Source organism: Chiloscyllium plagiosum, chromosome 16 (assembly GCF_004010195.1).
Source record: "Chiloscyllium plagiosum isolate BGI_BamShark_2017 chromosome 16, ASM401019v2, whole genome shotgun sequence".
NCBI classification, from domain to species: Eukaryota; Metazoa; Chordata; class Chondrichthyes; order Orectolobiformes; family Hemiscylliidae; genus Chiloscyllium; species Chiloscyllium plagiosum.
In genome coordinates this window covers 22,384,332-22,398,092 of record NC_057725.1, presented here as the reverse complement: position 1 = coordinate 22,398,092, position 13,761 = coordinate 22,384,332, and the positions used below count along the sequence as shown (strand labels likewise).

General features: G+C 39.5%; 1 protein-coding gene across 4 annotated transcripts in view; it reads left to right on the top strand.

Moving 5' to 3' along the window:
* The window catches only part of LOC122557689 (cat eye syndrome critical region protein 2 homolog), an 88,409-nt gene that overhangs the window by 52,099 nt on the left and 22,549 nt on the right, over positions 1-13,761 (top strand). For 3 of the 4 annotated variants that reach the window (XM_043705535.1, XM_043705537.1, XM_043705538.1), the window contains 7 exons: positions 38-170; positions 4,652-4,784; positions 5,595-5,635; positions 6,349-6,440; positions 7,519-7,645; positions 9,893-10,239; positions 11,492-11,617. In XM_043705535.1, coding sequence (XP_043561470.1) covers positions 38-170; positions 4,652-4,784; positions 5,595-5,635; positions 6,349-6,440; positions 7,519-7,645; positions 9,893-10,239; positions 11,492-11,617 — 999 coding nt within the window. The remainder of the gene's footprint in view (positions 1-37; positions 171-4,651; positions 4,785-5,594; positions 5,636-6,348; positions 6,441-7,518; positions 7,646-9,892; positions 10,240-11,491; positions 11,618-13,761) is intronic. The other variant, XM_043705536.1, reaches the window with a different exon arrangement.

Sequence of the window (13,761 nt, the reverse complement as noted above, 5' to 3'; positions counted from 1 at the left end):
AGTCACTTTGAACTACTAGTTGTCGTCTTTTTTGAAGCAGAGACAAACCCTACTTGGTCGGCTGGGTGAAAAGGGTGTGAAAGATGGGTTCTACCTTGCAGCACAAAGGCTGTATACACCCCAAGAAATTAAGCGTATTGAGGAAGAAGGAAAAATTCTTGCCCAACAAGGTAAGCACAGAGATCCAAATGATTTCCATCTGGTCATTTTGTTTTGATTAAGTATGATAAGTAAATCATTTGGAATGCTCCTTTATACATCAAAGTGGGTACCTTATGCAATTTATTGAATCACTTGAAAATGCATTCTTAACGTTATTTTCTCGCCATATTTTTTGATTAGATAGTAGGTAAATGTATAATTTCACACTAGTAAACACGTTCCTAATGACATTCAGCCAGTTTACACTATAGTCATAGAGATGTACAGGACAGAAACAGACTGTTCGATCCAACTCATCCATGCCAGCTATCCAAAGTAAATCTAGTCCCATTTGCTAGCATTTGGCCCATATCCCTCGAAACCCTTCCTATTCATATTCCCATCTAGATACCTTCTAAACGTTGTAATTGTACAAGCCTCCACCACTTCCTCTGGCAGCTCATGCCATACACGCACCACCCTCTGTGTCCCTTAGGTCTCTTAAATCGTGCCCCTCTCACCTTAAGCCTACGTTCTCCAGGTTTGGACTCCCCCACCCCTGGGAAAAGACCATATCTATTCACCCTATCCATCCCCCTTATGATTTTATAAACCTCTTTCAGGACACCCCTCAACCTCCAACACTCCAGAGAAAATAGCCTCAGCCTATTCAGCCTCTCCTTTGAGGTCAACCCCTCCAACACCTTTGTAATTATGTTCATGATTGTTCTGTGACATTTTTTTCAATCTCCTAACCTGCAGTGAAAAAGTCCAAGCCTATCCAGCCTCTCCTCATAATACAAGCCCTCCATTCCTGGCAAATTCTGGTAAATTTCTTAACCTTCTCCAGATGCTTAATATCCTTCCAATAGCAGGGCAGCCAGAACTCCAGAAGAGGCCTCGCCAATGTCATGTTCAACCTCCAACATGACATCCCAACTCCTTTACTCAAAGATCTGAGAAATGAAGGCAAGATTGCTAAATGTCGTCTTAACTATTTATATGTAATGCAAACTTCAAAGAATAATGTAGTAGAACCCCTAGGTATCTCTGTTCTATTCAAGGCCATTGTTTGTTTTACCAAAATGAATGTAATACCTCGCATTTATCCAAATTAAGCTTCATCTGCTGCTCTTCAGCTCATTGATCAAGATCTCTTTATAATCTGAGATAACCACTTTCACTGTCCACTACACCACCAATATTGATGTCAGCCCAAGCTTCCTCACCAGGCCTTTTTTTCTCATCTAAATCATTTTTATAAATGACAGACAAAACTGGTCCCAGCACTGATCGCTGTAGAACACCACTGGTCTCAAACCTCCAACCTGAAAAACAACCATCCACCAGCATTCTATCCCTGCTGTTAAGCCAATTTTGTATCTAATTGGCAAGCTCACCCTGAATCCCATGTGATCTAATTTTGCTAATTAGTCTACCACGCAGAACCTTATCAAATGTTTTACTAAAGTCCAAGTAAACAATGTCTCCCGCTCCGTCGTCCTCAATCTTCTTGGTTGCTTCCTCAAAAAAATTCAATCAGTTTTGTGAGACACCATTTCCCTTGCACAAAATCATTCTGACTATCCCTTATAATTCCTTGCTTCTCCAAATGCTTATAAATCTTATCTCAGAATCACTTCCAATAACTTACCCACCACTGAAGTTGGACTCTCAGGTCTGTAGTTCCCAGGTGCCTGCCGCTCTCCCTCCCGACCCTTTGACCTGAATGGGCCCTGTTATTTCCCCGGCCAATCTCTTTCCCTTGATAAACTTGTAGAATGTATTTGGATTCTCTCTAGACTTGTTTAGTAATTTTTAATGCCCCTCTTTGATCTCCTAGTTGCTTTCTTAAATCCCACCACCCTCGCACTTTCTATACTCCCCTAGGGCCTCCATTGATTTGCTCCCTGTTACACCTCTTTGTTTTTATTTTCCTTTTTATCCAGTTCTGAATATTTCTAGATCTCCAAGTTCTCTAGGCTTCTTGTTCCTATATTTTGCCATAAAGGGAATGCGTTCGGCCTTATTTTAATCTTGCCTTATTTTAATAAAATCTGCCTTCACCCAATCCAAGACTCTTTGCACATTGTCTTTTTCCTTTTCCATTACAATTTTTTGTCGCAAACACTAAAATGCTCCTCCATTGCCTCCTCGAACAATTGTCTGGCCATAGATGAGTTCTTGCTCTCTACAATCAATCCTTTTCTGTCTAATCACGAGGTAATTTGTAAATTGCCTGGAGGGCGCTTGGCAAAAACTCTGGCTGTATTTCAACCACCAATTATACTGCATATCCCAGATTTGGCTTTTCTGAATTTCGAAGTTACTGGCTAGAAGAATGCATGAAGGATTTCCTGGTAATGACAGAGGACACCAGGCTTTGACAGTGAATGAAAGAAAGACTGGCGACAGAAGTAACTGAATTGTTGTTATACCCTGTTTGCTCCAGATCACTGGGAGATTTTTCTAGTAATGACTGGCAGAGAGTGGTTACCCGTAATGGTGTCTGCTGGCAGAACATTGGCTATGAGATGACAGTACAGACCAGTGAAAACCATGGCAATGACATAATGCATCTTGTGATGTTAAAAGGATTCCCATTGCTTATTTTGTCAGTGACACCAGAATGAAATAACACTAACAGAGTCTGTGTTAAATGAGGATGCACGTCCGCAACTTAATTTAATGTAAAGTTGTTATAGTCTAATTAATTGACATGACTGAGTCAAAATTATCTCAAAAGGTTTTCAATTTCAGAATGTTCACTTATCTCCTCATAAGCCATGTTGGCTCCCTCCAAGTATTTGCATCTGAAAACTGAGGCAAAATAAATCCTCTGAGAAACATTTTCTGGGAAGAAAGAACAGCCTTTTGTAAAATAGTAGATGGATTCCGTAACATTTAGTATGTAAAGCCCTCTTTCAGTGTTCGTAAGGTGAATAATATTTTAACCTCTTGATCAACAACTCTGGTCAAGATAAAGAACCTTGCGATGTCAACATTAAAGGTGCTTGACAAATGAAGGTTGTTGAAGCATGGATTAAAGATGCTAATTTACTTGTAAGTATGTAGATGGCATTGTGTGAGAGGCAGTTAATATAGACCTTTTATTTGTATCTCTATTGGGAAGCTTTATGTTTCTCTCGCAGATGAATCACGTCAAACCTTTTTTATTATTTCATGTGATGTGGGCACCACTAGCCAATCCAGCATCAATTGTTCATGACATCATAGCAGTGAATTGCATCCTTGAGCTGTAACAGTCAATGTTACCTCTAATTTTCTTTCCTCTGAGGTCTGTATATGGCTGTGACTGCTGGAATGAGAAGTCATAGCTGCAGTTGTGTGCTGGCATCAATTGCTATGCAGCTTGAAGCAGCTGTGTACTTAGAGGAGACATCGGTCACAATTCTTGGGTGGGGTATATGTACACCATAGTGCTGATACAGGATTATGATCCATAGACAGTGAAGAAGTTGTTGAAATATAAATCAGGATGGTGTGCAACATGGGTGGAATCTTGCGGGTGGTAGCGTTCACTGCTGAGTTTCCGGTCTCTGACCTGCTCTTGCTGATAAAGTACTTATATGGCAGGTGCAGTTTACAGTCTGGTTAATGGTTAGCCCTCAGTGTGTTAACCATGAAGGATTCAGTAATAGCCATGCCATAGAGTGTTAAAGTCAGAGGTGGTTAGATTCTCTCTTGTAGCTGTTGTTCGTTGCCTGGCATTGTGTAGAGTGAATGATAATTGTCATTTGTCAGCCCAGGACTGCACACTGCCTGGGTTTTGCTGCATATTGATGTGGTGTGGACTGCTTCAGAATCTGAGGAATGCCAGAACCTTCACTTGCATTATAGTAAGGGAGAATTAAGCATTTGGAAGCATTTAGCCATCTATATATGATACTGTAATTGCCTCTTTTTCCCTTAATTTTGTTAGTGAAAGTGCTGCAAGTGAAGGACAATTCCTCTCCCCAATGGATGGAGAACATTCAGGTGCTCAGTTTCTTGGCATTGAATCTTGATTTGCACCTTTTGATATTTCAGTTAATTGTCTGTTTCCAACTGGCTTTATGACAGAGGTGCAATGGTAGTTTTCTTACCTCCTGAGCCAGAAAGCTACAGTTCAAATCCCATCTTGCGATGTGGGAGGTGTGTAATAACATCCCTGAACTGGTTGATTAGTAAATATTCAATATTTGGAATAGTTTTCATGAAAACTTTCAATTTATGGTAAAAACCCATCTGTCCTTGGATTTGTCTTTTAGAGAAGAAACCTGGTCTGGCCTATATGTGACTCCAGACCTACAGCAATGTGGTTGAATCCTAACTGCAATCTGAATTAGCTTAGCAAGTCAGTCTATTTGGCGAACAATGAGAGGTGGGCAACAAATGGCTTACCTGCAATACCTATTGAAGAAAAAGTTCAAAACATTTGTTGCATAACTCTCAAATAAAAGCTTTTTTTTTTAGTAGTTTTACTTGGTTTCTCTCCTTCCCCAAATAGAACGGGCAAGACGTCGTCAATTACGAGAAGAGAGACAAATGTCCTATGTGAAAAGTACCCTGAAGAGAAAATGTAATTCTAAAGCACCTTCTCCGGCTAAACATGAGGAACCTGTTAAGAAAAGGCCTGAATTGTAAGATGTTTCAGCTGTGTTGTGTAGCTGATATATATCTGATATGTTTGCATTTTAATTTAGTATCACTCTCATTGTTGATCTTTTACTGAAGTCTCATTCTAATTATTGTGACTTTACTTTAGTATCATAATTATCTGCTTTCCTTTGCGAGTTTATTTTCACCAAAAACTCCATGGTGGCTTGGTGGATAGAATCAATCTTTTTGTGATACTGACAGATGTTGACCAGGAAGAGGCTTGGTTCCATCCCTGCACTGTGCCTGATCTCAGCCAGCACCCATCTGTCATGGAAAGGAAAAATCAGCTGGGGTTCCTGTTCTTGGTTGTTCTCCCACCAGTGGTTAAGGAGCGGATTTCATTCTACTGTTTGTTGTGCTTGGTTTGAGTAGATTACCAACATAAATTTACCGACTGATATATGGAAATAGCTACCTTTTATTGGAACAACATGGCAGGCTGGTAATAACTGCAGGTAGATACCCTAATGGCAATTGCCAGCTTAAGGATAGTAGTGAAGTGAATTGAGAGAAACATGAAAATGAGTAGGATGTAAACAATTCATGATTTTCCCACATGGTGAGCCCCTGAATTAAGTTACTTGTGTGAGATGTTCCCTGACAAACATGAGGAACTTGCATAGAGTCCTAGTTGCAAAGCAATTACCTATTGTACAATCGCCTGCCTTCCATCTGTTAACCTTTCCAAGGGGAGGAGAAATCTGTAAATTTGTTCTTTAAGTAAATGCAGGAATTTTGGTAACACCAGAACTTTGCTCTTTTTACATTAATACAGTTTTATTTAATTTCAGGCATTATACAGACGATGAAGAATATGTTTCAATGTACAAAGGTTTGTATGTTTTTCAACACTGATGTCGCTATGGTACCTGTGGGTATTATAACATTGTCCAAGTTTCTACTGTGACAGCATTTTACGATATCTACTTAAACAACTCCTATCTCTATATTGTGAAAAATAACATACTAATAGTAGAACCTTCCATTTTAATTAGGACCTTAATTGAATCTTAATTGTATTAGGGCTTTCTTCAGAAACAGATGCATTTGAGGGGAAATGAGACAAACTCTTGAGAGGGATAGGAATGGGAGGAGGACAAACATGGAAGTCACTATAATCCCAGAGGAGCACAGGCTGCTCTCATACTGGAGACAGATATCTAGTGGTTACTGTACCTCAGGCAATGATTGAGGTTGAGATGGTGGTCTCAACCCAAACAGGAATTGAACCTGTACAGTTGGCATCACTCTGCATTGTTCCGTCAACTGAGTGAACCAACCTCAGTGGGAGGATATGTCAATGAATTGGATAAAGTCTAATGGGAGGAGACTTGCATTGAGCATGAACACAAATATAGATCAGTTGGAGTGATTGTCCTCTTTCTTTGATATATATTCCATAGAATAGTCATGCTTGAATACTACTTTTTAATGGATATGCAGCGGATTTCTGTGGTCTTGGTACTGTGCTGTTAGTTGTACTTTCATCCAATTTGCAATGCATGAATTTGGTTTAACCAGTGGACATTTTATTGTTGCTGGCAGTGCTGGATAATGTAAAAGGTCACAAAGATTCCTGGCCTTTTAATGAACCAGTGGATGAATCCTATGCACCTGGTTACCACAAAATTATTGAGGTATGTCAGAGTAAAAGATTGTTTAAAAATTATCATTTGTTATCTTAGTTGTTTACTGTTTCATAAATGTAATATTGTTTAATATAAACTTATTGTCGCATCTGGCCTAAAGCATCAAGGCAGCAATGTGAATTTTATGAAGGTTATGACTCCGAGAAATTCAATGTTGAAAACTGACATATTATTTAAAGTGGTTCTGATTACCTCAAATATACTCTCCTTTTGGGATAAAAGGAATAAAAAGCGTAATTGGATGCTAAAGGTTATTAATTTTTGAAGTTGTTTTGATTCTGTCAATTTCAGCAACTAAAGTCTGCTGAGTTTATTTTGAAGTCCAGTTTAAAATTAATTATTCTTAATATAAATCTTGCTTGGTTACAAAATTTAAAAGACTAGATGTAATGTTTAGCTAGATTCACAAAATTTATTTCAGCAGGGAGGTGAAATTCAATGTGGTGCATGACTTTATATCTAAAAAGTGACAGAACGTAGATTGGAATAATGGGATAATTAACAACAGACTGATAAAATGAGAGCTTTCTCTTGATGTGTTTGTAGAGATAAAATCATAAGCTGCTGAAAACTACCTAAGCAAAATGTTGTAAATGTGTACCGGAAATTCACGGTAATGTTTTAGAGACTGGTTACCCATTATGCTTACTTAAATATGCTTTGCTTCAAGTATTGGGCCTATATTTTTCTAGGCAATAATAAATGCTCTTAAATCTGTTTGAAAAGTTAATGATACAGCTTTAGTAAATTAATAGTTTGCAAAAACCGGAATATTATATTCAATTAGAATGTGGTACAATTCCCAAGTTCAGCAATTTTTCATGGAGAAGCTGTCATATCTTCTGTTTCCCTTCAATGACTAGTAGCTGGAGATATGCTGAATAATTTTATTAGTCATTGCTTAACCAATGCAAATTAATGAACATTTCACTCTCTTTAATGGAAATATGGTAGTAAGTAATAGTTGACTAAATTTTGCCTGTCTCTGGCAGACCTGTAGTGCCACGATTCTCATTGTCCTACAACAATAATGCTTATTTCTATTTATTCATTCTCCTACTTATAGGAACCGATGGATCTCTCAACTATTGAAAATAAGCTAAGCAAAAAGAAGTACAGCAGTAAATGGGCCTTTGAATCAGATTTTAGGCTTATGTTTGACAACTGTGAACAATACAATGGGAAAGGAAATGGTTAGTTTGATACCTGATCATATAAAATGATTGCTTTAAATTCCTAATTAACCTGAGAGAGTATCTCTTCCTACTTCCTTGATACTAAGTAGTTGGTGTAATGCTTTGCAACAGTGCATGTTTAATCTTGACGCTCAGTCTGATTTAGCCACATGTGGAGGAAAGGGTCAGTGGCACACTTCTTTTTGTCCCTGAATAGACATGGCTTGGGGATGTAGAGGGAGTTATCTGGAGACCACATGTACATCACTAGAACACGCACAGACTCTTAGACATTAAAAAAAACACACTCCGTGATTTCAACCTTAAATTTCCTTTCATGAAGGTTTTACTTGTTGCATAGGCCGAATAATTATGTTACAATTCCTGAAGAGACTGATAACGTTTGAAAATACAAAATTGACCTTCAAGTTAATAGCTGAAATAAGATTTCTGAAACAAATTAAAGATTGGTGAAACACTCTTTTTGTGGACAGTGTATACTGGAAACTATAGAATGGAAACTTGTGAACTTTCAAATATCTTTAACAGAATGGGACATGAGAATTGTATTGGTTAGCGAGTTTTGAGAAGATTTGTCGCTCAGGTTGAGGTTCTGGTTGTAGGTTTGCTTGCTGAGCTGGAAGGTTCGGTTTCAGATGTTTCATCACCATACTAGGTGACATCAGTGAGCCTAGGATGAAGCACTGGTGGTATGGCCCACTTTTTATTTATTAATAAATAAAATGTGGGCCATACCACCAGTGCTTCATCCAGGCACCCAATGGTGATGTTACCTCGTACAGTGATGAAACATCTGGAACCGAACCTACCAGCTCAGCAAGCAAGCCTCCATCCAATTGTATTGGTTTTGAATTTGTTTGCACAATATATTGCAAATATTGAAAGACACTCTAAACCCATAATCAATTTTTTTTTAACATGGTATAATGAACAAACTGTTCCAGATTATTACATGTGGAATACAGGAAGAACTGGCCATCTGAATACAGAATTGGCTCAAAGATAGAAGACAGAGGGTGGTGATGGAGGGTTGTTTTTCAGATTGGAGGCCTGTGACCAGTGGGGTGCCACAAGGATTGTTGCTAGGTCCACTACTTTTCATCATTTATATAAATGATTTGGATGGGAGCATAAGAGGTGTAGATAGTAAGTTTGCTGAAATTGGAGGTTTAGTGGACAGCCAAGAAGGTTACCTCAGATTACAACAGGATCTTGATCAGATGGGCCAATGGGCTGAGAAGAGGCAGATGGAGTTTAACGTGAGGTGCTGCATTTTGAGAAAGCAAATCTTAGCAGGACTTATACACTTAATGGTAAGGTCCTTGGGAGTGTTGCTGAACAAAGAGACCTTGGAGTGCAGGTTCATAGCTCCTTGAAAGTGGAGTCGCAGGTAGGTAGGATAGTGAAAAAAGCATTTGGTATGCTTTCCTTTATTGGTCAGAGTATTGAGTACAGGAGTTGGGAGGTCATATTGTGTCTGTACAGAACATTGGTGAGGCCACTTTTGGAATATTGCATGCAGTTCTGGTCTCCTTGCTATCAGAAGGATACTGTGAAACTTGAAAGGGTTCAGAAAAGATTTACAAGGATGTTGCCAGGGTTGCAGGATTGGAGCTGTAGGGAGAGGTTCAGTAGGCTAGGGCTGTTTTCCCTGGAGTGTCGGAGGCTGAGGGTTGGCCTTACAGAGGTTTATAAAATCATGAGAGGTATGTTTAGGATAAATAGACAAAGTCTTTTCCCTAGGGTCGGTGAGTCCAGAACTAGAGGGCATGGGTTTAGGGTGAGAGGGGAAAGATATAAAAGAGACCTATGGGGCAACTTTTTCACGTAGAGGTTGGTACGTGTATGGAATGAGCTGCCAGAGGAAGTGGTGGAGGCTATTGCAGTTGCAACATTTAAAAGGCATTTGGATGGGTATATGAATAGGCAGGGTTTGGAGGGATATGGGCCCGGTGCTGGCAAGTGGGACTAGATTGGGTTGGGATATCTGGTCGTCATGGATAAGTTGCGCCAAAGGGTCTGTTTCCGTGCTGTACATCCCTATGACTCTATAAACAGACTACTACTTTAGGCATAAACATACAAGTTCTTTCTATGCTCTTAAGTTTTTATTTTATATATGACATTGGGTTCTGTTAGATAAACTTTACTGTTTCAGTTTTATTTTCAAGATCTTGATATTAGATAACTCATTTCTAACTTTTACTTACATGATCTCTTTCTTCACAAAATTAACATATTTAGAATACACCCAAATGGCGCGAGCTGTAGAACGGTGCTTCAACAAAGCAATGGCCAAGTACTTTCCAAAGGATGAAGTGGATAGTGATGATGACTTCCAAGCTAAAACGATGTGGGAGAAGAAAGACAAGCACAAAAGCAAGCTCAATCACCTGGCGAATGATGAAACTGAGATACTTACCGAAACAACTGATGTCTCTGGAACGCCAAAAGTCAATGGTGTTGTAAACAGCCATCCAGCCACTGATGTCGCACACATTATTGCTGATTACAGCAAGAAGGAAGATGCTGAACAACAGCTTTGCAACAAGCTACCTTTGCCAAGTCAAATGCAAATTATAGAAGAGAAGGCAAGAAAAATTTCTATTTTTTTTCGTGTTGTTGAATTTAACTTCCTTCCTTAACTTCCTGTTTGTCCCTGGGTTGCATCATTCAGTGAGGCTGGACACAATCTATTGTTGACATCAGATGCTTTTCTGAAATTTGCTTCACAAGCCAGAAGGAGACGGAGGGCAGAGCATGGGTAGAAATGACAAAATGCCTGATTAATCCCACCTCATGCAGCTAAGATGATATGGTGGCCTTGTCAGCTTTTCCCCACACGCCAGTAACAAAATATTTACTGTAAAAAGAAGCAGAATGTTTTTCCCCATCCTCCATTTGGATTTTTGCTCCACCCAGCTTAAGATGTGTTAAAATTAAAACTAGAAACTGACCAGGCCCACCACTATGGTAATTGTTAGAAGTTATAGAAAATGCAAGGTTTCATAAAATCTTAGAAGGAAACCATCTGTTCTGTCTTGCTTGTATCTACTTTTTGAAAGTGTTACCAGTTTAGTTCTGCTCCTCAGTACCTTTCCCTCATACTGAGTTCTCTTTCAGTACAGGTTTAATTGTTCTTCGAAAGTTGTTAAATTCCACAACTCTTTCAGGCATTGTCTTTCAGATTTTGAGCACCTGTGGTTTGTTTGAACTGAAACTTGTACACTATTTGATTTGTACACTTTCTTGACACCAGGCAAATCTTAATGATTTTTGACATTCTGGTCACAAATTTACGATAATAATGACGGCAGCATTGTCAACATTTGCTGTAACTTTCTTTGTTGAAACTGACAACTTTGGGACCTTTTTATGAGAACAGAGAAGTTGCTGACAGTAATTTTATGCTTCTCCATCAGAGCATGTGCTTTTGCAGATCGCCCATATTGCAATAATGATCACAACATGGATGTTACCATTGGCTGACAGTACTAGTTTGTTTTTTGTTTTATGTATTACAGTATTTGTCATAGTGCAGTATCAAATAAAAACTTTTTTCAATTGCTTCATAAGGTATTGTGAACTGCCATAAGCTAGAACGAACAAATGATTGTGCCAACCAAGATTTATGTAGAAATTATTTTAAAATTTAAAAAGTTAGCATGGTTTAAGATGGGAAGTGGGTGATGCCACTGATCAGATTAGCATTCAATGTGACAATTAACCCCCACAGGCCCAAGGCAGTATAAAGTAGAGGCACGTTTCAGGACATTGCCAAATGACTGAATAAAGCCTGCTAAGAGATGAAACTACAAAATTGCATTTCTTTTCAACATGTAGCAAACTTCAGCCAGCAGCCCACTCCCAGGTTCTGATGTCATTCATCAGTCTCCGATTCCTAGGGTACCAGAACGAATTGTTATGGAACCAATACGGAAGCGATTTCAGCAGCAATATCGGATGCAGGTAATTTGAGCCGTATCAATATCAACAGCATTACGTTTTATCCATCATGTTTATTTCATAAGTTTTAAGTCCATGTGCCACCAAGCTGTTGTGGCATATTGTAAGCAATCCTGCTTAAATTATTGTAATGAAATAGCAATAGTATAATGCAAAACATGTTTTCTCATTTACGAATGAAAACTTATTAAAATCACTGCTAAGTAGTATACTGCTATAGAGTACATGAATATATGGTTGGGTAACTAACTGTGTTTTAGAACCTAGAACAATACAGCGCAGAACAGGCCCTTCGGCCCTCAATGTTGCACCGACCTGTGAACTATTCTCAGCTATTTTCCAATGTTTCACCTTGGGGATTCGCTTTTAATTTATTCCTGTCTGAATTAGATGAAATCCTCTTTCTGTTCTTGGAATTTGGAAAATATCAGGTTTCCCTTTGCCAAAATTCAGCTCTATTTGACAATCTTTCTTGAAAGATTGTATTGCAAGCTGCTATGATAAGTAGAACAATTTGTACCATCATAGAGGAGCTTTTCTAACGTTTGTATGAAAGCACATTTTTGAATCATCTGTTTCCTGTTGTAACTGACCTAGAAGATGTAAAATGTTTAATTCCTGGTAGCTGATGACCTTTTGCTTTCATGATAAGAATTTTCCAGTCAGCGAGCTGGTGCAGGAGGGAGGATTTCAGGTTTATGGATAATCGGGGCTTATTCATGGGAAGGTGGAACTTCTACAAACAGGACGGTCTTCACTTGAACCAGAGGGTTACTAATATCCTGGGTGGGAAATTTGCTAGTGCTATTCGGGTGGATTTAAACTAGTTCAGCAGGGAAGTGGGAACCTATGTTGTAGTTCCAGTACACAGGTGGACGAGAATAGGGAGGACATGGACAGGATTTCACGGTCACAGGGGTGTGCTGGCAGACGGCAAGCTGGTTTGAAGTGTGTCTATTACAATGCCAGGTGTATTAGGAATAACGTAGGGTGAGCTTACAGCATGAATAGGTACCTGGGACTTCGATATTGTGACCATTACTGAGAGATGGATGGAGCAAGGTCAGGAATGGGTGTTACAGGTTCCAGGATTTAATCTTGCATTAAGATCAGGGAAGATGGTAAAAGAGGGGGAGGTGTGGCTTTTAGTTAAGGACAGTATAATGGTGGCTGAAAGAGCATTTGACGAGGAATTGTCTGCTGAGGTTAGAAACAGAAGAGGAGAGGTCACACTACTGGGAGTTTTTTTTATGGGCTTCCACAAAGTTCAAAGGATGTGGAGGAGAGGATTGGCAAATCGATTCTGGGTAGGAGTTAAAGGAACAAGGTGGTCATTGTGGGGGACTTTAACTTAGTCATAGGGTACAGCATCCAAAACAGACCCTTTGGTCCAACCCATCCATGCCGACCAGATAATATCCCAACCCAATCTAGTCCCACCTGCCAGCACCTGGTCCATATCCCTCCAAACCCTTCCTATTCACATACCCATCCAAATGCCTCTTAAATTTTGCAATTGTACCAGCCTCCACCACTTCCTCTGGCAGCTCATTCCATACCAATGCCACCCTCTGTGTGAAAAAGTTGCCCCTTAAATCTCTTTTATATCTTCCCCTCTCACCCTAAACCTATGCCCTCTAGTTCTGGACTCCCAACACGAGGGAAAAGACTTTGCCTATTTACCCGATCCATGCCCCTCATAATTTTATAAACCTCTGTAAGGTCACCCCTCAGCCTCCAACGCTCCAGGGAAAACAGCCCCAGCCTGTTCAGCCTCTTCCCTATAGCTCAAATCCTCCAACCCTGGCAACATCCTTGTAATTAGTTTCTAAACCCTTTCAAGATTCACAACAACTTTCTGATAGGCGACCAGAATTGCACGCAATATTCCAACAGTGGCCTAACCAATGTCCTGTACAGCCGCAACGTGACCTCCCAACTCATATACTCCATACTATGACCAATAAAGGAAAGCATACCAAATGCTTTCTTCACTATCCTATCTACCTGCGACTCCACTTGCAAGGAACTATGAACCTGCACTCCAAGGTCTCTTTGTTCAGCAACACTCCCTAGGACCTTACCATTAAATGTATAAGTCCTGCTAAGATTTGCTTTCCCAAAATGCAGCGCCTCGCATTTATCTG